The sequence below is a fragment of the Rhinolophus hipposideros genome, assembly GCF_964194185.1.
Source record: "Rhinolophus hipposideros genome assembly, chromosome: 11".
Lineage (NCBI taxonomy): Eukaryota > Metazoa > Chordata > Mammalia > Chiroptera > Rhinolophidae > Rhinolophus > Rhinolophus hipposideros.
The window spans coordinates 77501908-77525725 of NC_138057.1; the positions used below are offsets into that span (position 1 = coordinate 77501908).

General features: G+C 48.8%; 1 protein-coding gene across 23 annotated transcripts; it reads right to left on the bottom strand.

The window, feature by feature from the left end:
• Positions 1–1036: 1036 nt before the first annotated feature.
• KYAT1 (kynurenine aminotransferase 1) lies at positions 1037–23703 on the bottom strand. Of its 23 annotated transcripts, none has more exons than XM_081065460.1 (16): positions 23599–23703; positions 21268–21335; positions 15021–15138; positions 12092–12218; positions 9417–9475; positions 7405–7552; positions 5257–5406; positions 5092–5178; positions 4723–4851; positions 3352–3472; positions 2948–3024; positions 2733–2822; positions 2460–2646; positions 2301–2380; positions 1683–1769; positions 1037–1584 (listed from the first exon to the last, which is right to left on the bottom strand). In XM_081065460.1, exons 4-16 carry the CDS (start codon positions 12200–12202, stop codon positions 1519–1521), a joined length of 1392 nt encoding a protein of 463 aa, XP_080921586.1. In that variant the 5' UTR covers positions 12203–12218; positions 15021–15138; positions 21268–21335; positions 23599–23703; the 3' UTR covers positions 1037–1518. The 23 variants fall into 23 exon arrangements, with proteins under 23 accessions (XP_080921586.1, XP_080921585.1, XP_080921573.1 ...); XM_081065459.1 differs by having other exon boundaries at positions 1037–1605; XM_081065447.1 differs by having other exon boundaries at positions 12092–12192; positions 23599–23651.
• Between the last annotated feature and the right edge of the window lie 115 nt (positions 23704–23818).

A 23818-nucleotide genomic window follows, 5' to 3' on the forward strand; every position in this document is an offset into this window, starting at 1 on the left:
GGCCCATTGACTAAACTCAAGGTCCAATGCCTTTCCCCTCCCCGGGGACCTGGGGTTGGGGCCAAAAGTTCTGACCTCTAATCACATGGTCAAAAAGGGCTCGTTAGGAATAACAAAAGACACTATTCCTATCATTGAGGAAATTCCACGGGTTTTAGGAGCTCTGTGCCAGGAACTAGTGACAAAGACCAAATATATTTTATTATACTATATATTCCTACTGTGTTTCCCTGAAAATAAGACCTAACCAAAAAATAAGCCCTAGCATGATTTTTCAGAATGACATCCTCTGAACATAAGCCCTAATGCGTCTTTTGGAGCAAACCTTAATATAAGACCAGGTCTTATTTTCGGGGAAACACAGTATGAGTTCCCCCAATTAAATATATGATATGAGCAAAACCCAAGGGATTGTTATGCAAATATAAGTCCCCAGCACCACCTTCCCAATCCAACAGCTGCCATTGCTTTCCAGTGGGACCACCCCTCGCCCCCATCAAATCCCATTCTACCTTTGCCAGCTGGATGGCCTTGGGCAAGTCACCTTACCTCCAAAGTGGTTCCTTCACTTATGAAATGGAAAAATAAGTCTTGTCTCAGGGGGTTGTTTAATGACATCATGGGCACCCAAGTGCCTGGCATACAGGGGTGCACAATCAACATGAGCTACTTTTCTCCCCTTCAGTCTAATTGTGTAATATCTGGCTCTCCTGACCTGCACTCTGACCCCTGTGGAATAGGACTGTGTGTATTTTCCCTATCAGACACTCATCCAAGGGCCCCCATCACACACACACACACACACACACACACACACACACACACACACACTCCACCAGTAACATACCTTCTGAACCCCGGCTTCTAAACCTGGTTTAGACTTCGGACAAGTCCCAGGTCCCCATCCTTCTTTGGGCCTCAGTTTTACTCCACAAAACACATTTGTACAAAGAGGGGCTAGGATCTGAGATTCCTAGGACCAGAGGTGACGTCCATTAGTGATCAGTACCAGAGTGGGAAGCAGAGAGACGCCGATAAGGGTTTGAATAACTTAAAATTTTATTATGGGCAAAAAGTACTGGCTTGAGGCAACTTCCTCAGGTAAAGTTCAGATAAGGAAAGGGAGGAACGCCTGAGCCTTGGCTGGGGCCAGCACAGGGCTGGGCTCAGGGCTGGGACTCAAGGCCAGTACACTGTTGGACTCTGCCTGTTGAGTGCCAGCCAAGTCTGGGGAGGCCAGAGGGGACCCAAGACCCTAAAACTTGACCGAGGGAGGGGCAGGGAGAGGCCCAGGTCTGGCCTCCCTCACCTCCAAAACAGGACTGTAGGCGCCTTGGGGAGGTGCCCCTGAATGACCCAAGACTAAGGAGGGCTCTTCCCTATGGACGTCTGTGTCACAGAGAGGGGGACCCCAGTACCACCTACCCCCATCTTGGGAATGGCTAAAACCTGGACAAAGACAGAACCCTGAAAAGAGTACAGGGACCAACCAAGTGACACAGGGCCCTGGGGGCGACGTCAGGGCCCGAGTTCATCCTTCCACTCCTGCAGCTTCTTATCCATGGCCTGGAGCGTGGATTCCTCCTGCACCAACATAGATTGATCCTACCCCTCTCCTCACACCCTCCAGCAGGTCTTGGGAAGCTTGGGGAGGCCCCCCCCTCCACAGCGCTGCCTTTTACCTTCACAAAGCAGAAGCGGATATAGTGATCAAAGTGCTTCTGATGAGACTGGCTGTAGAAGACGGAGACTGGGATGGCCACCAAGCCCTGCGGAAGAGAAAGGCTGCGTCTCCACAGGGCCCCACAGCCTGGGAGTCCTTGGCTCTCGGGGGGGACAGAGGACGTCCACGATGGAATGGGGTAAGCAGAGTCAGCGTCAATGTGACACCTCCGGGTGCTATGTCAAGGTCAGAGGAAAAGAATCCCAAAACATCATCCCCACGTCCCTCTTTCAAACGGAGGAGAGACGGAGGCCAAGGCAGGGGTCCGGCAGAGCCAGGGAAGAAATAAGCCTTAGAATCATAGCTCTGAGCTGGATGGACCTCAGAGTTAATGGGCCATCTCCTCAATGTACAAGACCGAGGGCCTGAGAGGGCAGGAACTCCTGTCAGCCCACATGGCATTTTTGTGCAAATTACAATCAGGTTCCCTGTTCCTTGAAATGGATGCAACCTTGTACCAGGGATCATGGCAAAGGCTGGACTGGACTTTGGCCCATCAACCCCGTGGTCAGGCACCCTTGAGCAGTGCACAACCTGTACAACCATACACAGCGGCCCTGGCAGACGACCAGCCCACCTTATTCTTGGTCATCCACTTGACGAAGCGACTGTCATAGGGCTCGTCCGCAGCACCAGGCAAGTCAGGCATCCTGCTCTCTGTGGGACAGAGGCCATGTTGAGCCCTGGGCAGCCTCCAGTACCCCATTCCCTGCCGAGCCCAGCCAGTCCCACGCACTGAAGTCTGAGATGTCTGTGACGAGGAAGTAGCTGCCCTGGGAGATCACAGGCCTCAGGCCCACGGACTGTAGGCTCTGTATCATGTGGTCACGCTTGCGCTGGATAGCCTTTGGGAACTGCATGAAGTAGCTGCTGGGTTGGCCGAAATGCAGCTGCTCCCGCTGGAAGCTCTGGGCTACTGCGGCCTGGGGAGGGTAGATGGACAAGCAGGTCAGCCGTGACTTGACCCTGGAGCCAGCCTGGGTGCTTTGGTGGCCCTGCCCCTCCTCACCTGGCTCTGCGTGGGACAATGATAGACAGAGTTCTGGTGCACAGTGCGCAGGTGCTTCATGAGGCTATCCGGGCCCAGGACCCAGCCCACCTAGACCAGGAACACGGGTGGGGTGAGGCCCTTTAGGACCTGGCCAAACGCCTCCTTAATTCCCAGGCTGCCTTTCCTGCCAAGGTCATAGTGGGGAAGGGTCACCCCCATCCTCGTCGACTCACCTTCCAGCCAGTGACACTAAAGGTCTTGCCAGCGCTGCCAATGGTCAGGGTGCGTTCCCACATGCCGGGGAGGCTGGCTGCTCAAGGTCAAAGAAAGCAGCTGCTGAGATGGAGGGAAGGGGCAGGGGAGGGGTGGTGGCTGGACCCCAGAGGGCACGCAGGCTCTCAACACTCTGAACTTCGCTAAGCGCTACGCTCTTTACAGGACTTATTTCAGCTCATCCTCATGACAACCCTGGAGGCAGGTGCCATTGCTCTCAGAGAAATAAAGTCGCTGTCGCAGGTCACAAAACCTGCCTGGTTCCAGACCCTTCTGTCTGAATCACCAGGCCTGCGCTGACTCCCAGATTGGGCTCGAGGCCCTGGCACCAAGGTCCAGGGCATGGGAGGCACCCTGGGCTCACCAATGCTGATGTGCTGGCACCCATCATAGACCAGCCACTGGTAGACCTCGTCAGAGAAGCACACCACGTCATGCTGCTGGCAAAGGCTGGCCACCAGCTCCAGTTCTGCCTTGGAGAACACCTGCAGGGACCACCCCAAACAGAAGGCCTGCTCAGAGAGAGGAAAGGATACGGCCAAACCCACTGCGAAGGGCTTTTCTGCCCCCGTCCTAGTGAATCCTTGCAACACGGACCCTGTGAGGTTGGTTGTGAGATAACAGAACGGATATATATCGGTCTCTGCCCCCCGTTGCTGGCACAGAGCTCCTGAGACCCTTGTAATTTCCTAAATGATAAGAGAGAGCACTAGAGGCATCTTTTGGTCTAATGAGGCAACTCTGGGTGGGCTCCTGGATGGGGCTGGTCTCCAGAAAGACCGCGGCATCAGAAACTTGGCAATTTCATCCCGCCCACCCTGCCACTTCTCCAGAGTGAGGAGAGGGGCTGGAAATGGAGTTAATTGATGATGTCGACATGAGGAAGCCTCCATAAAAACCAATAGTATGGGGTTTGGAGAGCTTCCAGGTTGAACACATCCACCCCAGGAGGGTGACAAACCCCAACTCCACCGGAACAGAAGCTCCTGTGCTCAGGACCCTCCCAGACCTCGCCCATGTGTCTCTTCATCTGACTGTTCATCAGAATCCTTTACCACAGCCTTTAATAAACTGGTAAACGTAAATAAGTGTTTCCATGAGTTCTGTGAGCTGCTCTAGTAAATTAATTGAACCCGAGGAGGGGGGGTCATGGGAAGCTGAGATTTATAGCTGATTGGTCAGCACAGGTGACAATCTGGACTTGTGACTGGCACCCGAAGTGGGGTGGGGGCAGTCCTGTGGGACTCAGCTGTCAACCTGTGAGATCTGGTGCTGACTCCAGGTAGATAAGTGTTAGAAAGAGTTAAAGTGCTGGTGTCTCAGAATTTCTTGGCGTGGGAAAACTCCACACATATCTGGTGTTGTGAGTGTGGTAGTCGTGTCAGAGTATAGGAGACACACAGGAGGAAGAATGGGTTTTCCTTTCCATCAGTTTTGTCATGTTCCCATTTTACAGATGAGAAAACACTCCAGGAGGTGAAGTCACTGTCCCAGGGTCATGGGGACGTAAGTAATGGAGGCATCCAGCCGGATCCACCACCAGCCCTCACAACTTCCCTGGGGAATGCTGCCCCGGTGCCTGGGACCTCCAGGGACCTCGGTCCTCAGAGCTCATCACAGGGAGCCCTCCCACTTCACAGATGAAAAACCTGAGGCCCCAAGGCAGCAAATCAGTAACAGAGTGGCCACTTGAGCCCAGTCTGGAGGGGTCCCTGGAAGGGAGACTCTCAGTTACCTTTCCCAGGGGGTTGTTGGGTGTATTGAGGACCAGGGCTTTGGTTCGAGAAGTGAACTTGCTGGCTAGTTCTGTGGGGTCTAGTTGCCAGTCGCTGCTGGAATCTAGTTCCCGGTCCTTCGTGGGGGTCTGTAAGAGGAGGTGGGAGGGGGTGGCAATACTGACCTCACAGTCAGTGCTAAAGATTTGACCCTCCTGCCCCCAGGCATCTGTCCTCACGCTCGCCCTTTTGGGGCTCAGGACACCCCTCCCCACCTCCTGGAGAAACCGGTCTCCTTCACGTCCTTCCCTCTTTCCCACTTTCTAGTGTCCAACACAGCACACTCCTTGGACCCCTCTGCCCACCCACAGCCCAACCAGCATTCTTACCAGCTTCAGCGACACAAACACAGGACGACCCCCAGCCATCAATGTCATGGGCTCATAACAGTCAAAAGAGGGCTCAATGATGATGACCTGGTACAAGGGTCAGATTAGCTGGGCTTAGCCACCCTGACCCCTAGCCCCCACCCGGCCCAAGCCTCACCCACTCACCTCGTCTCCTTCATCCACCAAGGCCTGAAAGGCTGTGAACAGTGCCCCGTAGGCACCCACCGTTACCAGCACATTCTGAAGCGGGTCTATCTCTTGGCCCAGCAGCTTCCCAAAGAAACTTGCCAGGATCTTCGTCAGTGGTGGGTAACCCTGCCAGGAGAGCAGGGTCAGCCACCTGGCTCAGCCTGGGCCCACCCTCCTGCTCAGCTACATCCAGGCAATTCTGACATCTTCCAGCAGCAGGCCTGGGGCCAAGGGAATCAGTTCTTTCATCTCCGCTGTAGTGCTTGCCATCAGGCCTGTTCTATGCCACGCCCAGGGCTGAGACGTGGTGGGGAACCAGACAGAGTGTGTACCACACAGCCCCCAAAGCAGCGGAACTCCATACTTGAAACACCTTTCTTTGAGTTTAATGAGCACATTCGTGTCATCTGCGCCTCCCAGCAGCCTTGCAAGAGGGGTATTATTTGCTTTCCCACCATTTGGCAGGCAGAAAAATAAAGACCCAGTGAAAGGAAATGACTTGGGCACGCACAGGAATAGGACTTTATGCCATAGCTTTGGAAGGACTCCACTTTGAGAGGAAGATGGGATCCATACGCTTGTTTGCTGAGGACACTTACAAAACACTCAAGGCTAAGCCAAGTGACTGAAGCTTAAGATCGAGAATTTAACTAAATAATTCACTAACCCAGATCTGACCACATACAAATTAAACATTTCTGTACAGCAAAATATACCCTGGGCGAAGTTAAAAGACAGAGAGAAAAACATTATAACATAAGAGAATGATACAAGATGTTAACATATACAGAGCACTTACAAAGCAACAAGTCAACAATACATATCCAAATGAAAAAGTAAAGTAGGTCACGAAAAAGTGCTAATGCATATGAAAGAAGAAAAATTGGACAAGCAAATAAAAACAACATTGAAATATTGCTATAAGAATACAATGTTCAGATGAGCAGATATTAAAAAAATTGACAATGCCCACGGTCGGCAAGAGTGAGACAAATGGGTTACCCTCTCTTTAATTTATAGAATGAACTGTCCTTGGGGTGGCCAGTTAGCTCAGTTGGTTAGAGTGTGGTGCTAATAACACTGAGGTTGCCGGTTTGATCCCCGCATGGGCCACTGTGAACTGTGCACCCCAGCTCTGAGAACATCTGTTGGTGGGAATGTGAGTAAACTGAACGAGGAGGTGGGGGGCCATTTGACAATATCCATCACATGCTTAAATGCTTACACCCTTTGATTCTCTAGTTTTATTTCTGGGGATTTATCTGAGAGAAACACTCACACATGTGTACAAAGATATACCCACAGAGCTATTCACTGTGGCATTGTTTATAATAGTGAGATATACAAACCAATCCAGCAGTGCAGGGCTGGTTAAGAAAAGTGTGGCACATCGAGGCCATAGAATACTATGCAGCCATTAAAAAGAATGAGGCTATCTGACATGCATAGTTGTCCCTGACATGCTGTTCAGTGACATAAACAAGTGACAGAACGTTATTTATAGTATGTGTCCATTTGTGTTAAAAAATACAAATCTCACATGTAGGTATATACGTGTGTGCCTGTGTGTGTGTGTGTGTGTATTTATATAAGCATTTTAAAACATTAAAAGCTTAAAAATCTAAACACTCAACAAAGCAGCCAACTGTTGGCAGTAGTTACCTCTGGATTGTGTCATTGGAAGGAATGCCCCTCCTGGCAATTCTGATGCACACTAATGTTTAAGAACCATTGCTCTACTCCTAGGGCTGGTAAATATTTACTCTGTGGCCCTTTAGAGAAAGAGTTTGCATTTAGAGTCAAAGCAGTCAGCAGCTTGTCTTTCGGCGCCCGGCTTAGGTGTCACCTCCTCTAGGAAGCCATCCCTGATCTCTTTCTTCCTGCTCCCACAGTACCCCATTCTCTTTCACTACAGCATGTCAACTGCCTTTGTTTTCTGCTTTTTTTGGTTTCCTTTGTTTTTTGGTTTGCCTTTCTCCCAGATCATGAGCTGTCCCAGGGACTGGAACAGAGGAGACACTCAGTGAACGCTGACTTTGCTGGACTGAATTCCCTGGACTCTGCCCCTTCCTCTCCCAGAGCGGAGGCCTGTGTCCATGGGCCCGGAGGGGCTGGGAGACTCACAAATGCGCTGGTGTACTGGTTGAGCATGAAGTCTCCACTGACGGCATGCTGAAATGCTTCCACGGCGAAGTCCGGGGGCGGGAAGTCAGGGAAGCCTTGTCCCAAGTTCACGGCATCACATTCACTGGCCAGTTTGGTGAACACCACCCTGGGCAACAAATGGAGAGTTGGCATAAGTCCACCCCTCCACCCCAACCTGGACCTCCACCCATTTCCAGGATAAGGTGAGCGATGAACTTGGTTTGTTCTAGAAAAACTGGACAACTAGCATCTGTCCTGGCCTGAAGATCAGTGTCAGGGTCACGACTGGTCTCGTGATTTGTGATGTGGTGGGCCAGGCACTGTGCCAATCACATGATGTCTCAGCCTAGGGGCTTTCAAAGTTTTCAACTGTGATGCACAGTAAATCATCTTTACATCACAAACCCCATAGGGCACAGACATGGGATCAACGATATCCTTTTGGTGTCATCTATGACAGTAGTTCCATTCCCATCCTATGCTATGGAGTTGCTGAAACTCAGAGAGGTCAGCGACCTGCCCAGAATTTCACAGCAGCTAATGGCAGAACTGAGATGCAAAATCAGGACTAGGGTGCCAGGCTCAAATGCCCTACAGGGACTGGCTGCCCTCTAGATTGGGCCTGTAGGGTCCTGGTCCTGGTGCCCTCTTTTGCTCTGACTCTCATGACCCTTATCCCTCCTGACATTGCCCTCCTGTCCCGTGCATTCTTCCTAGGCTCACTCCTGCTTTGCCCTGCCTCTGCATGAGACTTAGCTTCTCCTGGCCTCAGTCTCCCTTTCTGTACAATGGCAGTGTTGGGTTTGAGAGTCTGCCAGATCTGTGAGTCAGGAAAGAATCTTGCTGCTTCTCCTAGCCTTCCTCCTCGTCATTCCCCGCTGAGTTGAACCTTATCTGCAAAATGGGCCCCTGGCTGCCTAACCTGCTTCACAGAGAGGACAGAAGGTGGCAGGCTGAGGATCAGGCCCTTGGAGGCCCAGCCTAGAGCACAGCCGGACTCTCCGGGGCATCTGGGCCTGGCTCCCCCGTCCCAAACACCATGGCGCATCGAACGAGAAGATGGAGGGGGAACACCTTCATAAAACACATGCTGTATGTGAGGGCAGTTTGAAAGAAAAGATCGCCCCATGTTTTGTAAAAACAACAGTCAACCTTTTTTTTTTTTTTTTTTTAAGTATAGAGGTATCTCTATGCTCCTGGCCAATGGTCAGGGGTGGAATGGGAAGGTCATTAAATCTTTCTCACACATCTTCCCATTGCAGCCATGCAATCACTACCGCGTTTCCCAGAAAATAAGACCTAACCGGACAATCAGCTCTAATGCGTCTTTTAGAGCAAAAATTAATATAAGACCCGGTCTTATTTTACTATAAGACCGGTTCTTATAATATGAAATATAATATAATATAATAAATACTAGGTCTTATATTAATTTTTGCTCCAAAATATGCATTAGAGCTGGTTGTCCGGCTAAGTCTTATTTTCGGGGAAACACGGTACTAACTGGGCACATACGCCTTCTCTATTTGGAATAAGGCAATGAAGAAAAGAAATTAACCTCGGCAAATGTCCAGTGAAGAGCTGCTTGCATCTTACCTTCTTCATTTAGCTTATCTTATTCTGTACTAAGTGTGAAATAAAATAGTCCCTGGAAAGTCCTTAGCCTGTGCCCAGGTAATGGCAATTGCTATCATACAGTATTTTGCCTTATCCTCCCAAGGACCTTCAAGGGAAATATAATTGTCTCCATTTCGCAGTTGGGGAGCTGAGGCTCAGGGCAGATGTGTCACCGGCCCCAGTGCCAGCGCCAAGCAGGGTGAAGCTGAGATTCGAACCCACGCCTGCTGCTTCAGGTCTCACCTCTAATGAGTTGTGGCTGCAAATCTGACCATCCTGGGTACCGCGGAGTTGCTGCAAACTCTGGGACTACCAACCCTGTCCTGTCCCCCGCCCCAAGCTCCCACACACCTCCCCAGTCCTGCCCCGCTCACCATGGATTCTTGTCAATTCTGTCCAGCCTTCGAGCCTGCAGACGTTTTCGCATGGTGAGCTAGAGACAGAGCAAGTGAAGGTCACAGTCCTGGAAGTGCCGCAGCCTGGGCCTGCCCAGTTAGGGAGGCAGCTATTTTGTCTGAACACAGCTCCACCCCATCCACTTCCGGGCAGGAGGCGGAGATCAGCACTTCCAGGGAGCAGGAAGGGCTCCAGCCAGCCTCCCAGGCTTGTGTAGACTTTGCCTGGCTCCTCCCCACTCCACTAGCTTGACTTGTGGGCCACCTGCCAGCCCAGCTCCGCAAGTCCTGAGACCTGAGACACGGCCTGGATTCAGTCAGGCTCAAGTCTGACTCAGGAGGGCCTAGAGGCTGAGGGGGAGGAGCAGGAAGAAGAGGGGGGAGGGTAGAACAGGGGAAGGATGGTGGAAAGAGTGACAGCAGCAGCTTCCTTGTACAGAGGACTTGCTAAGCAATTCCATTTACTTCTCAAAACAATCTGGCTGCGTCTATTTTATAGATGAGAAAATAGAGTGGGGAGTGATGTGTTCAAAGTCACACAACAAATACACTCAGACCTAGGCCTGTTTGAGACGAGGCCATGTTTTGACTCAGGTGAACTTGCTCAGTTCTGGGGGAGCTCAGGGGCCCTCCTCCAGCAACCCCTTCCATCCCGTGTTCCTTCCAGCTTCTCCGTCACCCACAGGTGTGCAGACACTGGCCAGGCCTAAGGGCCTCCAAACTCAGGTCCTAAGCTCGCTTTGGCCGGGTGACACTGGCCAGGTGATTTAGCCCCTCCTGGCCTCAGTCTCCCCATCAGTATAAATAGGAGCATGGGCTTGTGGTCCCTTAGAGGAGGGTCTGTGGGTCTCAGATGGCTGACAGGTAGCAGAGCCAGGTCTCTAAAGTTCTCAGCCACCTGCTGTGGCAAATAGTGAGCTCTCGCTGTTTCTCATGGTCTTGCTCCGCCCCCAGCACCCCATCAGAGGTGCCATGATAATCCCCATCTAGAGATGAAGACAGAAAGCTCAGAGATGGTCAGGGATCTGCACAAGGTCAGAGGAGGCGCTGGGCAGGACCTTGGACAGGTCCCTCATCAGGGTGGCAGCCACAGCAGGGCTGCTACTCCCTGCGTAGTATCAGGTCCCCACCCTCAAGGGCCTGGGGACCGTCTGTATGTGGGCCAGGTTTTGCCATAGTCTGGGACCCTGCCAGTGTGAGCAATTGGGAGTCCAGCATGGGGCCTGGTACCTAGTGGGTGCTTTGCCGATGGTGGAGGCCCTGTCCCTTCACTGAATCCTTCCCTGACAACTGTCACCAGGCCTGTCACTCGGTACACGTCAAACTAGTTTAATGAGGGTGATCCCTGCCAGGGAAAATCATGTGATCACCAAAATGTCAATTAGCAGTGATTACCTTTAGTTGGTTGGTTAACAGATATTTTTTCTTTTTTCCTTATAATTTTCTTATTTTCCAAGTTTTCTAAACTAAATGTTTTCATGGTTAAAAATTTGGGAGAAAAATCATGTTTTAGAAGAGGAATATTTATCAATGTGATATACTGATATTAATAAAACAGGCTACAAAGTAGTACATAAAGTATGATTACATTTTGTAAAAAATATACCCTAATATATATTTGTATATACATACATTTTTTTCTATGACTACCTACGAATAGAAAAAAATGTTTGGAAGGAAACCTATCAAAATATTAACAAAGGTCCTCTCTGACTCTTTGGGATTATAGATGATTTAATTTCATGTGTGTGTTTTTCTGTTTCCAAGTATTTTGTACGGAGATCATACCATACTGATTCTGATATGTGCATTTTTTGCATTGCACTTTCTTTGAATTTGGATGTGTCTTACAATCTACAGTATGAGTTTAATTGGCATCTCCGGCATTTACTAGTCCAAAAATGTAACAGTGCATCTCACAATTGATGGTATCATGGATTCAACAAGGAATTACTTTTGAATTGGGGAGTCTTCAAAAATAAAGCAAACACGGGGGTGGCCGGTTAGCTCAGTGGGTTAGAGCGTGGTGTTAACAACAATAAGATTGCAGGTTCGGCCCCCACATGGGCCGCTGTGAGCTGCTCCCTCCTCAAAAAAAAATAAATAATAAATAATAAAATAAAATAAAAAATAAAGCAAAGATGAGTCAGGAGTGGGAGAGAGGACAGAAGCTGGAGTGGGGGAAATCTGACGAGGGTTGGGGTGGGAAAGAGCAGAGGCGTACAGGGGCACAGAGAGAGGGAGAACAAAGGAAGTGAATGAATTTGGAGGATATAAAAATAATGTGGGCACCCCAGAAACTTGGGGTGCTCAAAGGAGTGACCTTCAAGTATGTCACACAATACTTAGGTAAGCGAGGAAACAGTGCCTGTTCTTGGGCTTATGCAAAATGTATTCATTCAGCCAACATTTATTGAGCACCTACTGTGTACCAAACATGGGCTGGGCATGGGAGATGATGGGGGAGGCAGCCGGATGGGATTCAGATGCAGAGCTACAAGTTCTAGATTAGAGGCAAGGGCCAGGGAGGGACCTACATCCAGGATGCAGCCAGGGAACGCTTCCTGAAGGAGGAGACGCATGTCCAGATTTGAAGCCAGGACCAAGCCAGATCCCAGGGGCCCCAGGTCATGCATGTGGCAGAATGCACTTACAGTCTGGTGCAAGTACCGGGTGAATGAAGCTCCAGCCTTCTTTCTCTGGAGGGACCCCACCAGGTGCAAACAGGTGGCTGCTGCATTCCTGAACATGCCTCCTAGAGCCATGGAGCACTGATGACTTCTCCAGGGACAGAGGAGAAGAGGGTAAAACACCCTGGCCAGAGAATGGCTCCAAGCCCAGGACTTGGGTCCCACACACACAGCGTTACACCTCTAATAATAGCAACGATAAAGGCTAGTATTTATTGAGTGACCACTGTGTGCCAGGCATGGCAAAAAGTGCTTTGCTGCAGGATTATCATCCTTCAGTCCTCCAAACCACCCTGTGACCATCTCCCCCGCCCCATAAGCTCAGGTGACACTTTAAAAATGTAAATCTCCTCTAATGAAAAAAATTGATCCAGATGAAGTTCCTAACAGCACCTAACATCACAGAGCATCACCCACCCCACGTTCTGACTCTGGAACACACACCGCCTGCAAACTATTCCTGTGCTAAAACCAAATCTAAATCAAACAATGCCTCTGGGTCACTAAAATACACGGGGCAGAAGAACACGTTAAATGATATCAGAGATGCAATCAACAGATTCAGGCCAATGGAACTTCTATACAACAGATGACCCTGTTCTTCAACAAATAAAATGCAAGGGCAAAGAAAAAAAAAGTCTGGGGCACTATAGATTAAAAGAGACTTAACAGGAGGCCGGCCCGGTGGCTCAGGCGGTTGGAGCTCCATGCTCGTAACTCCGAAGGCCGCCGGTTCGATTCCCACATGGGCCAGTTGGGCTCTCAACCACAAGGTTGCCGGTTCAATTCCTCGAGTCCCGCAAGGGATGGTGGGCTGCGCCCCCTGCAACTAACAACGGCAACTGGACCTGGAGCTGAGCTGCACCCTCCACAACTAAGACTGAAAGGACAACAACTTGACTTGGAAAAAAGTCCTAGAAGTACACACTGTTCCCCAATAAAGAACTGTTCCTCTTCCACAATAAAAAAAGTCTTAAAAGAAAAAAAAGGGAGACTTAACAGACATAAATTTAAAAAGTAAATGCCTTGAAAAAGAAGAGAAACATTGGAGGGCTCACCGCACAATTTCAAAGAGTACTAAGAAAGCTACGGAACCAAGAAAGTGTGATAAATGGCATAAGGAAAGACATAGAAATGAATAGAATAAAATTGAGAGTCCAAAGATAAACTTTCACATTTAGGGGCAATTGTTATTTGACAAGCGTGCCAAGAAAAGTCAGTAAGAAAGAATAGAATAGCCTTTCAACAAATGGTGCTGAGATAACTGTATATCCACGTTCAACAGTGTAAATTTGGACCCCTACCTCATGCCATACACCAAAATTAATTCAAAATGGATCATAGACCTAAAACTAAAAGCTAAAATTATAAAACTCCCAGAAGAAAACAGGAGTAAATGTGTGTGACTCGAGTTAGAAGATGGTTTCTTATGTACAATACCAAAAGTACAAGCAAAAAAAGAAAACAATAGGTAAATTGAACTTCATTGAAATAAAAAACTTTTGTGCCTCAAAGGACACCATCAAGAAAGTAAAAAAGACAAGCCATGATATGGGAAAAAATATCTGCAAATCATAAGTTGGAATTTCTCCAAAGATATATAAATGGCTAATAAGTACATGAAAATATGCTCAATATTATTAGTCATTAGGGAAATGCCACATTAAAATGCCACTTCATACCCACTAAGATGGCTGTAAGAAATTTGGTGGATAATTACAAGTGTTTCGAGGATGTTGAGATAGTAGAAGCCTTGTACACTGCTTCTAGGAATGTCAAATGGTGCAGCTGTTGTGGCAAACAGCCTAGAAGTTCCTCAAAATGTTAAACACAGTGTCACCATATGACCCAGCAATTCCTCTCTGAGGCATACACCCAAGAGAAATGAAAACATGTTCACATAAAAACTTGTACATGAACTCACAAGGAGCATATTCATAATAGCCAAAACATGGAAACAACCTAAATGCCCATCAATTGATGGACATCAATTGATAAACCAAATGGGTTAATCCATATGATGGAATATCATTCGACAATACGCGGGAATGAAGTACTGAAACATGCTACAACAGGGATGAAACTTGAGAACATGTTAAGTAAAAGAAGCCAGGCACAGAAGACCACAAATTATATGATTCCATTTATATGAAACAGGCAAATCTATTGAGAGAGAGATCAGTGGTTGCAGCCTTAGCTGGGAGTGAAGGGGCTGGGGCTGGGGAGGGACTGCTAACGCGTCCGGGGTATCTTTTGGTGTGGTGAAAATGTTCTAAAACCAGATAATGTTGGTGATGGTTGCACAAGTATGAATCTACTAAAAACTACCAAACAGTACACTTTACGTGGTTGAATGAATGATATGGTGCGTGTATTATTGTAGCTCAATAAAGTTGTTTTTAAAAATTGCCAAGGTTGAAAAAAAAAAGCGGCAGTGCCTTTGTGGTGGCCATGGGAATGTGTCTCTCTGATGCCAGGGGCCTAACTGACTGAGGGGACAGCTGTGCTCTGAATCCATCCTGGTCCTCAGCACCGAGGCCGTGCTTCCACGGCTGAGCCCAGCCAGTGCCTGACGGATAGGGAGGCGGGCTATTGCTGGGAGACGCAGCTCTCTCGGGGACTGCCACGGGCTTTGCTGAGACTTTCTGAAAACTGCACTGCAGTCTGAGACTCTTCCTTCCAGCAGCCTGCCTTCCTTCCTCTCTCTTGCAAGGTTGTGGGGGGGGGGGGAGGAAAGGTGGGGAGTTAGACCAAAACCCTGAAAAAGGGGATGTTTAGGGTCAGAGGCTGCTCTAGAGGGCTCTGTGGGCATCAGCCGGGTCCATGCGAGTTGGGCAGGGCCCCTAGGAGGATGTGGCCTTCTAGTTGTGTCCCAAAGCCGGGGGAAGCATACCAGGTAGAGAGAAGAGTGCAAAGACCCAGACTTGGCAGATTCCAGGAGCTGAGATGTCAGTCTGGCCAGAGTTCACCCTCTCTTCTCTCAGAATCGAGAGTCAGTTCCCAGAGGAATCCTGCAGGAAGTAAGTACCAGAACTCAAAGAAACAAAGGGTAACGTGATTATTATCCAAGGAGGGACAATCCATGAGGTGTCATATCAGGCAGAGGGTGTCGGCGTGCTTCAGCCTCACTCAGCCAGGGGACCGAGGCCCACAGCAAGGTCAGTGCTGGGCATGGTAGGCGCCCTGTGTCTGCTGCATGTTCTAGGGGGACCCTAGAACCCACTGGCCCACTTGCCCAGCATTCAGGGGTTTCTCAGGACATGGTATTTTCAGTGCTAAAACTGGGACCATCCTGGGCAAACGGGGCTGGTGTAGTGCCCTTACATTGGCCAGATGCAGGGTTGGCTGCTCCTGTCCTGGGCCCAATGTCCTGCTGACTCCTCCAGATGGACTCAATCCTATAGGGACGCTCCTCTGCCTCCCGACCCCCTGACTCAAAATCTGCAGATGCCCGGTAGGCTGATCCTCTCTCGGACACCGTCACCCACATCACTCCACGTCTGTCAACTCTGCCCTTTCTCCTAAAGTGACTGGACCTCCTGTGCCTTAAAGCATGCCTTCATCATCTCACTGGATTCCAGTGGTAGAAATAACATGAACACCCTCAGCTCTAATTTGCTGAGCGCTCACCCTGCACGAGGCACTGCGGTAAGGAATGCACATCCGTCATCAGACCCTTTCAACAGGTGCTAGCCTCACCTGCATTAACGGGCAAAGATATTAGTAATAAAGATAAAAGAACAACTACTACTCACAGTGAGCTCCTGGAGGTGGAAGGAGGGTCTGCACCACCTGGGGCCCAGCACAGGGCGAAAATACACTCACACTGAACAAGACCCCAGCTTGTGGCCCTCCCCCCTCCTCTGCTACAACCTCGGCCCCTCACCCTCTCTGGGCACTGCCAGTTCTTGGGACTGGAGGTGGCCTGGGCCACCTGGCTCCACAGAGGGCGAGGAGAGCCTGCGCTGGACTAGGATACACTTGACCAGACTCACTGCCCCGGGGCTGGGGCTGGCAACCAGGGTCGGGCTTTCGCTGCAGGGGGCTGCCAAGGCAGGGGGTGGTGTGTGTGCCCAAGTGAGTCTGTGGGCATGGCTGTGAGCATTACAGTGCACGGTCCATGGGGCAGGTCTGTCCTACTATTGCTGACCCCTTGGTGCTCAGGCCCCAAACAGACCCCTGGGAGAGGCTTAGAACAGTGGCTTTGGTGTCAGGCAGACCTTGGCCTCTGACCCAAGGCAAGTCACTTCATCTCTCTAAATGTCAGTTTCCCTATCTATAAAATAAAAAAATAATTCATGAAGAGGACTTTGCTTAGTGCCTGTCCCATAAAAGGTACCCAGGAAATGATAGATGTTAATAATAGAGTGGGCACTTTTTGAATATTCATTGAATTACTATAATATGGCACATGGAGATAGATGTGTGTGAATTCCCTCATGTTTGCCGGCAGGGCTGATTCCTCCATCAGTCCTCCTCAGGACATCTAGCGCTGAGGACCCATGGAACATGTTTTAATTTTAATGTATTTTAAAATAAGAAAAAAAGAATATGATAATAAATATAATAATGGATTCAGCCTGGATGATATTCGTTCTTTATATCAACACAATTATAAAATGTAATTTTTATTTATTTTTTAATGGAGAGAGGGGCCCATGAAAATCAAAATGTGACCCTGAACATTGGCAAATGCCTGGGGTAGTTGTGACTTTACGTGCAAATATGCATGTTTGCACTTGAGTGTGTGCACACATCTGTCTTGTGTCTGTGATCGTATGGGTGTAGTGAGGGCAGTTTCCACGAATTCGAAGGGGAAGAAGAAGCCACTGGGGGTCCCCACAGGAAGGGCACAGGTCGCCACGTGGGCTGCCCTCACCCATCAACACTGCTGTCCTTGACATAAGCATTAATAGACAAGGACTCGGTTGTTGTGGGCTTGTTGTTCCCGAAACTGCCAGCAGGTGGCAGGCAGAGCCAGCCTTGTCTAGACTGGACGAGCTGGCCCCTAGGGCTCCACACGTAGGGGCACAGGAAGACTTTCATGCCTCAAGAGGGGACTGTGGCTTCGCTTCATTAAAATATGCAGCTACTAAAAGGAATGAGATTGCCCGTGTCATTCTGACATGGAGAGAGATTCAGGTTACATGGAAAATGCATGTTGAGGGGTGGCCAGATGGCTCAGTTGGTTAGAGCACAAGCTCTTAAGGACAAGGTTGCTGGTTCAATTCCCGCATGGGATGGTGGGCTGTGCTCCCTCCCCCCCCCACCCATAACCAGATTGAAAAGCAGTGACTGGACTTGGAGCTGAGCTGCGCCCTCCACAACTAGATTGAAGGACAACGACTTGGAGCTGATAGGTCCTGGAAAAAAGCACACTGTTCCCCAATATTCCCCAAGAAAAATTAAAAAACAAAAAGCATGCTGATTTCAAAACTTACTGCAAAGCTATAGCAATAAAACAGTGTGGCTCCAAACAGTGCGACTCTGGCATAACGATAGACATGTAAACCAATGGAATGAAAATTGAGAGCGCAGAAAGAAACTCAAACATCTCCAGCCAATTGATTTTTGACAAGGGTGCCAAGATCATTCATTGGGGGGGGGGGCGGAATAATCTCTTCAACGAATGGACAACCAGATAACTGCAGGCAAAAGAACGCAGTCAGACCTCTACTTCACTCCATTTATGAATCAACGACCTTGATAACATTCTTGACAATGTCCTTTGAGGCACAAAAGTTTTTGTTTTTTACGAAGTCTAAACATAGAATTACCTGATGACCTAGCAATTCCACTCCTAGGGGTGTACTAAAGAGAAATGAAAATATATTCACACAGAAACTTGTACATGAATGTTCATAGCAGCGTTATTCATAATAGCCAAAAGGTGGAAACAATCCAAATGTCCTGCAATACATGAATGGTAAATGGTGGTCTATCCATACAATGGAATATTATTCAGCCATAAGAAGGAACAACAGACACACTGATCCATGCTATGACTTGGATGAACCTCGAAAACATTATATTCAGTGAGAGAAGCCAGACACAAAAGGTCACATATTATATGATTACTTTCATATGTCCAGAATAGGCAAATCCATTGTCAGAAAGCACATTAGTTACCAGGAAATGGGAGGGAGGGAGAAACGTGGAATACTTAATGAGTCTGGGTTGTTTTTCTGGGGTGATGAAAAAGTTTGAAACAAGACAGGTGGTGCTGTACAACATTGTGAATACACTAAATGCCACCAATTTGTACACTTCATTCTTTTCGTTTGAACCACTTCTGTCATTTATGTCGATAAATCTGTCTTCATTAAGTTTCTCTGGCTGCATATCTAGAGTTTGTGGAACAGTGAATAGCTGCGGGGTCCACATTCTTACAGTCAGGTATTTCTTTTATCACTCCTTTTATATTTGATTCAAATTTCACTCTGTGTTATCACTTTGCACTTCTTTGTGGCACTTTCATCTTTATTAGCCTGTTCCCTCTTTTGATGATCTGTTTCTGTAAAATGTCACATGGGTTTACCTCTGGGAGACAAGAGGCAACACAACTACATGCTTTGCTATCTGGATATCAACTGAATAACATGCATGGTGACCAATCAATGACAGGCTTTTGAAAGAAGTGATGTGATTGGTCATTGAGCATTACGCACATCTATTATTCCATAGCAATTTATGGGCTGAAGAGCCAGCAGCAAAGTGCACACTTTATGCAATTACTCTTAAATATAACATGGCAATATAACATGGCAACTGAAATTTGAACTGTGTTGTTGAGGGACTAGTGTCCTTTGATACACAAAAGTTAAAACTTACTTTAAATGGTAGTATCTGAAAGTCTTTCCTATCAGAACTGTATAAAGCAAGGACTGCTTAATTACGTATGTTTGTGTATTCGGATGTTTCCAGGGATGCCGCCAAGTTATTAACAGTGGCTTTCTCCGAGAAGGTTTGGGGTCGTATAAACTTCTATACAGTTTGATTTTTTTTCAATAAGGCTGTAAAGCTCTGGAATCAGACAGACCTCAGGCTGAAGCTATTTACCAGCTGTGTGACTTCTGACAAATCATTAAACCTTCCTGGGAATAATTTCTGAAATGAAAATAATGATAGTACCAGCCTCATAGGGCTCTAGTGAGAAGTCAATGAGATAACACCCGACTCTGCCTGGCACAGTCAGTGTTCAACAAATGTCATCGTTATTATTATCTAAAAATAAGTCCGTGAAGAAGTGCTGCAATGCAGGCAGCTCAGGCACAGTGACAGCACTCAGGAGGCCAAACCCACCTGAAATGCACCAAATGACCCTTATGATACCTTCTAGTGCAGTTTCCCAGTCATTTAACATCCCAGGCTTCCTTGCTACTAGGTCAGGGGCCAATGGCCAGTGGTCAGTCTCCTCCCCTGACACACGCCTCTATCAACCTGGGCAGCCACTGGCCACCTTCTTGGCCAGAAGGCACCACAACTGGTGACCAACAGTGGAGTGATCCCTAGGAAATGCCTCAGTGACCGGTACTCTGGTGGCTGATGTCAGCTACACCTCCCGTTGGCCCAGCCTTGCCAAACAGCCTGTATTGATACCAGATAAAGTCCAAAGCCTCTTAAGCCTGGCCTTTGGAGCTAGCATGAATACAGTTTGGAGTTTCCATGCCTTCTTCTCTTCCGAATATATAAATCCTTCGCTTTTGAATAGACGTTACCTATCTTTGCTCAAGGTGTACCCCTGCCTGGCACGCTCTCCAATTCGATCCCCCTGGCAGGACCTAGCCCCAGCTCTGCCTCCTCTCTGAAGCTTTCTGTGCCCAGCCAGGCCCTTCTCTGAACTCAGAGAGCACTTACTATGTACCAGCCCCCCGTGCTAAATTCTCTCATCTTCACAAAAGTCCACTAGGAACACGTTACCCCCATCATCTCCCAAGAGGAGAATGAACAGAGCACACTCAGCTGAGAAAACCTGAACAGGGATTCAAACCCTGGTTCACCTGTTTCCAAAGTTCAAACTCGTCCCCCCAAATCCCAGTTTCAGGAGGTGGGTGCTGGCACCTCTATCAGCTCCCCTGCCGGCAGGAGACCATCAGCTTGTGGCGACAGGAGCTTCTTGCCTGAATGGAAGCTTGCATGGGCAGGCAAGGTGATTTTGGCTGCACAGGCTGCCACGTCACCTAAGCCAATTCTACTACGCAATAAGGACACTGTGTTTCTCAATAGCGGTACACTTGGTCATTGGGGTGAGTCAGTTCTGTACTGGGCTGATCTATCCAGCGCCTAGAAGAGTGTATAGCATTCCCAGGCTCAAAATGTCAGGAGCTTCCCAGTTACTGAGAAAACACAAACCATGGCACCTCTGGAGCAGGGGCTTGGGAAGGGAATACGAAGCCCAGGCAAGACCAGTCTGTTACATGAACAATCATGGAAGATGAAAGCTTGAATTTGGACTGGGATAAAACGATCCCAGCTCCACTCGGAACTAAATATGGGACCATAGCACAGCCTCTCTAAGCTCAGCTTCTTCATTTGTACAATGGGGACAATAACAATGCAATCATTCCCAGAAAGCATTTAGCACATGTCCTGGCTCACAATACACGATTAATATTTAAACGCACAAGGCTTTCCATAAAGATTAGTTAACCAAGCGGGACAACAAAGTCTCTTTTCAGATAGTGAATCCCAATTTTAGGGGCAGGGAGGATGGGAGGAGATCTAAAAATAGAATCCGTATTGACACAAGTGTTTGGTGAAAACTTGTCAAGTGAATGGTTCTGCCCTGAGGGAAGTGACAGCCTGTCTGGGAGTTCTAACTAGTCCACTGACTTATACACAGCTCCCCCTGGGTTTGGAATTGGCAAAGGAGAAAGGACTTCTGGAGCTCAGGCTGCAGGTTTTCGGGCCAGAGGGGTTGGTGGGTGGGGACCCCAAGTGAGACACACAGTAGGTACCCTACTCCTCATTCCTCCTGGCATAGAACTCAGATCCAAAATCAAAATCTCACTCTTTAGGGAAGTTTTACACATGGGAGAAAAGACATATGTACATATATTTAGTGCCTGGCAGAAACAGTAGAGAGTCACATCAGTTTCACAGATGGAGAAACCGAGGCTCAGAATGGGGAAATGACTTACCCAAAGTTAAAACTCCTAGAGAAGCACAGAAAGATCCCCGTGGTAAATTCAAAGCTCGTACCACTGTCCTAGAATGAGGAAGTAGGATGAGCGTTAGGGAAATTGTCCAGGGAGCTGGCAGTGTCGCACGTCTTGTTAGGGCAGAGTGATTCCTCTTCTGCTGCAGCTGGAGTGACTTTGGCTTGTTGGCTACAGAAGGGAGGAGTCATGCCCAGTTAGAGGTCCCAGTACATGGGCAACCTGAGAACCCACGTGAGCAGACAGCCAGAAAGACTGGAGGAGCTTCTTGTGCTGACACTATTCACATGAGCAGTTTCTGCGTCAGTGAGTTGGCTGTCACTCTGGGAGCCAAATGAATTGTGAGGGGGGCATTAGTGTAAAGGACTCTCATTGCTCTTAACTCTCCTGAGTTCCTGTGTTACCCCCATCTGGATTATAAAAGCAGGGAGTCCTACTCTTTGGAGATGTGGAAAGTTAAGTATGGAGTGTTGGGTGGAAAGCCACAGATGTTGCCATATGGAGTCATTCTCCAAGAGGAAAGAGCGATTCACACAGAAGCCAGGCTGAATGTTTCTAACCTGCATTGTCTCTTATCATGCCAGTTACCTTCGGGTATGAGTGTGTCTCTACTTCAGCCTCCAGCCACATCATTTCTCCTTCCAGACATCCTACGCATCTTTCAGTCACAGATTTTAGAAGTCACCTCCTTTGAGAAGCCGTGATTCCACTTAAGATTGAGCCAGGTGCTCCCTCTGTTGTGCTTCAAAGGCCTGAGCTTCTGCTCACTGCAGCGTTTATCACAGATGCTAACTACAGGGTTTCTGTCACCCTCCAAGGACAGGAACTGTGTATATGTCCTGTTCTCCACTGATCCTCAGCCTCTGGCAGCTCAAGTAGCATACCGTAGGTTCCCCAAAGTATTAATGCTGGTGATTCAAGGAGGCTGAGGGAGAGGGAGGAACCCAACCTCTCCCAGGAAGTGAGGCCTTGTGGCGCCCCTTTTTGGACAACTTTCTTAACTTCTCTGTGCTTCACTTACTGATCTGTAAAATGGGGCTAATCTGCATGTCAAGCACAAAGCAGGACAGGTGGGAGCACTCAGTGTCAGACCCTGGAGTTGTGGTTGTCAGTTTTATAGGTGGGGACATGGAGGTTCAGGGAGGGACATGCCAGGTCCACAGTCTCAGGTTGGGAAAGGGGCAAACCTTGGGCTCCAGTCTGGGCTCTGAGCTCCAGTGTTTGCCTCTTCCTTCCACACTTCAGGTTGTCTCCTGTTTGTTCCACTTGGTCAGTCAGTAAACAGCCAATAAAGTTACTGGATACCTGCTGTGTGCCAGGCCCCACGCTGGTGTTGTATGGTTGATAACAAAAAACCCTTCTCCATAGGGAATGGGTAAACCAGAACTGTGAGCATTAATGCAAAATCCTCCAGGGCTCAAATTCCAGCTTCAAATTCCACCAGCTGACAGTGAGATATTGCCAAGGTCCCTAATCGCCTGGAGCCTGTTTTCTCCTCTAATAACGGGAAAGTAGGACCTCCCAGCAGGAGAGCTGCACTTGGTGGAAGGGAGGCATTGTTATCTTCTTCATTCTATTTTAAAAATAACCAACCTGTGCACATGGTAATAAATTCTTCCCGCTTGCCAGGTACCCAGGGGCCCAGTTCTCCTATCCCAGGCCACCCCAGTTAACTTCTTGTGCATCTTACCAGATGTCTGGTGCACACACCCACAGCCACCCCCAAACCCCATATACGTTCTTTTACACAAACGGTAGAGCAGATCAACTCTGTTCTTTTCACCCCTTCCTTTTTTTCATTTAAGGTATCTTGGAAGTCATCCCATATTATTAGTGCATACTGAACATTTTTCGTGTTCGTGGCTGCACAGTATGACATTGTATGGATTATTGTTTGACGTGGTTGCCGTTACTATTTTCAGCCTGGAAGCTGCCAGGACTCGCGATCCACAGAGCTGCAGAGCTGGAGTCCGTAACCCGGTTCCAAGCCCCGGCTCTGCTCAGAACTTGCAGAGTTTCCTTGGGCTCCATCTTCCCCACCGGTACGATTGCGGGGTGGGGAGGGGATGTGGATGCAGAGAGAACCAGCCCGGTGGGTCCCAGTGTCCGAGTGCGGCTCAGCGAGAAGCGCGCGCAATTTATTCCCGCCGGCGGCTCCCAGCTGGAGTAAACTTTCCCGCGGCCGCTCTGCTCTCCCAGCAGCACCCAAACGCTGCGAGTACTTTTGCACAACTCAGCTCGGAACCGGTTATTACGCCCTCCGGCCGCGGCATCTTACCTCTGGGCAGCAACGCTCAGGCATCAGTTACTCACCTGCGCCTCGGCTGCTTCACTGTTTGTCACCAAGGGCGCCCAGAAGGTTAGAGTCGTCCCTGTCCCTTTAAGGGGGCCGAGCCCAGGCTCCGCTACTTCCGCCCCAAAGCAACATGGCGCCAGCAGGGAGAGGAGCAGGTAAGGGCGCGGAGATAGCGCCCCTCAAAAAGATGGCGACGTCCTGGCCGCCGCGGTCGCGCCTGACGGTGACGTCACTTCC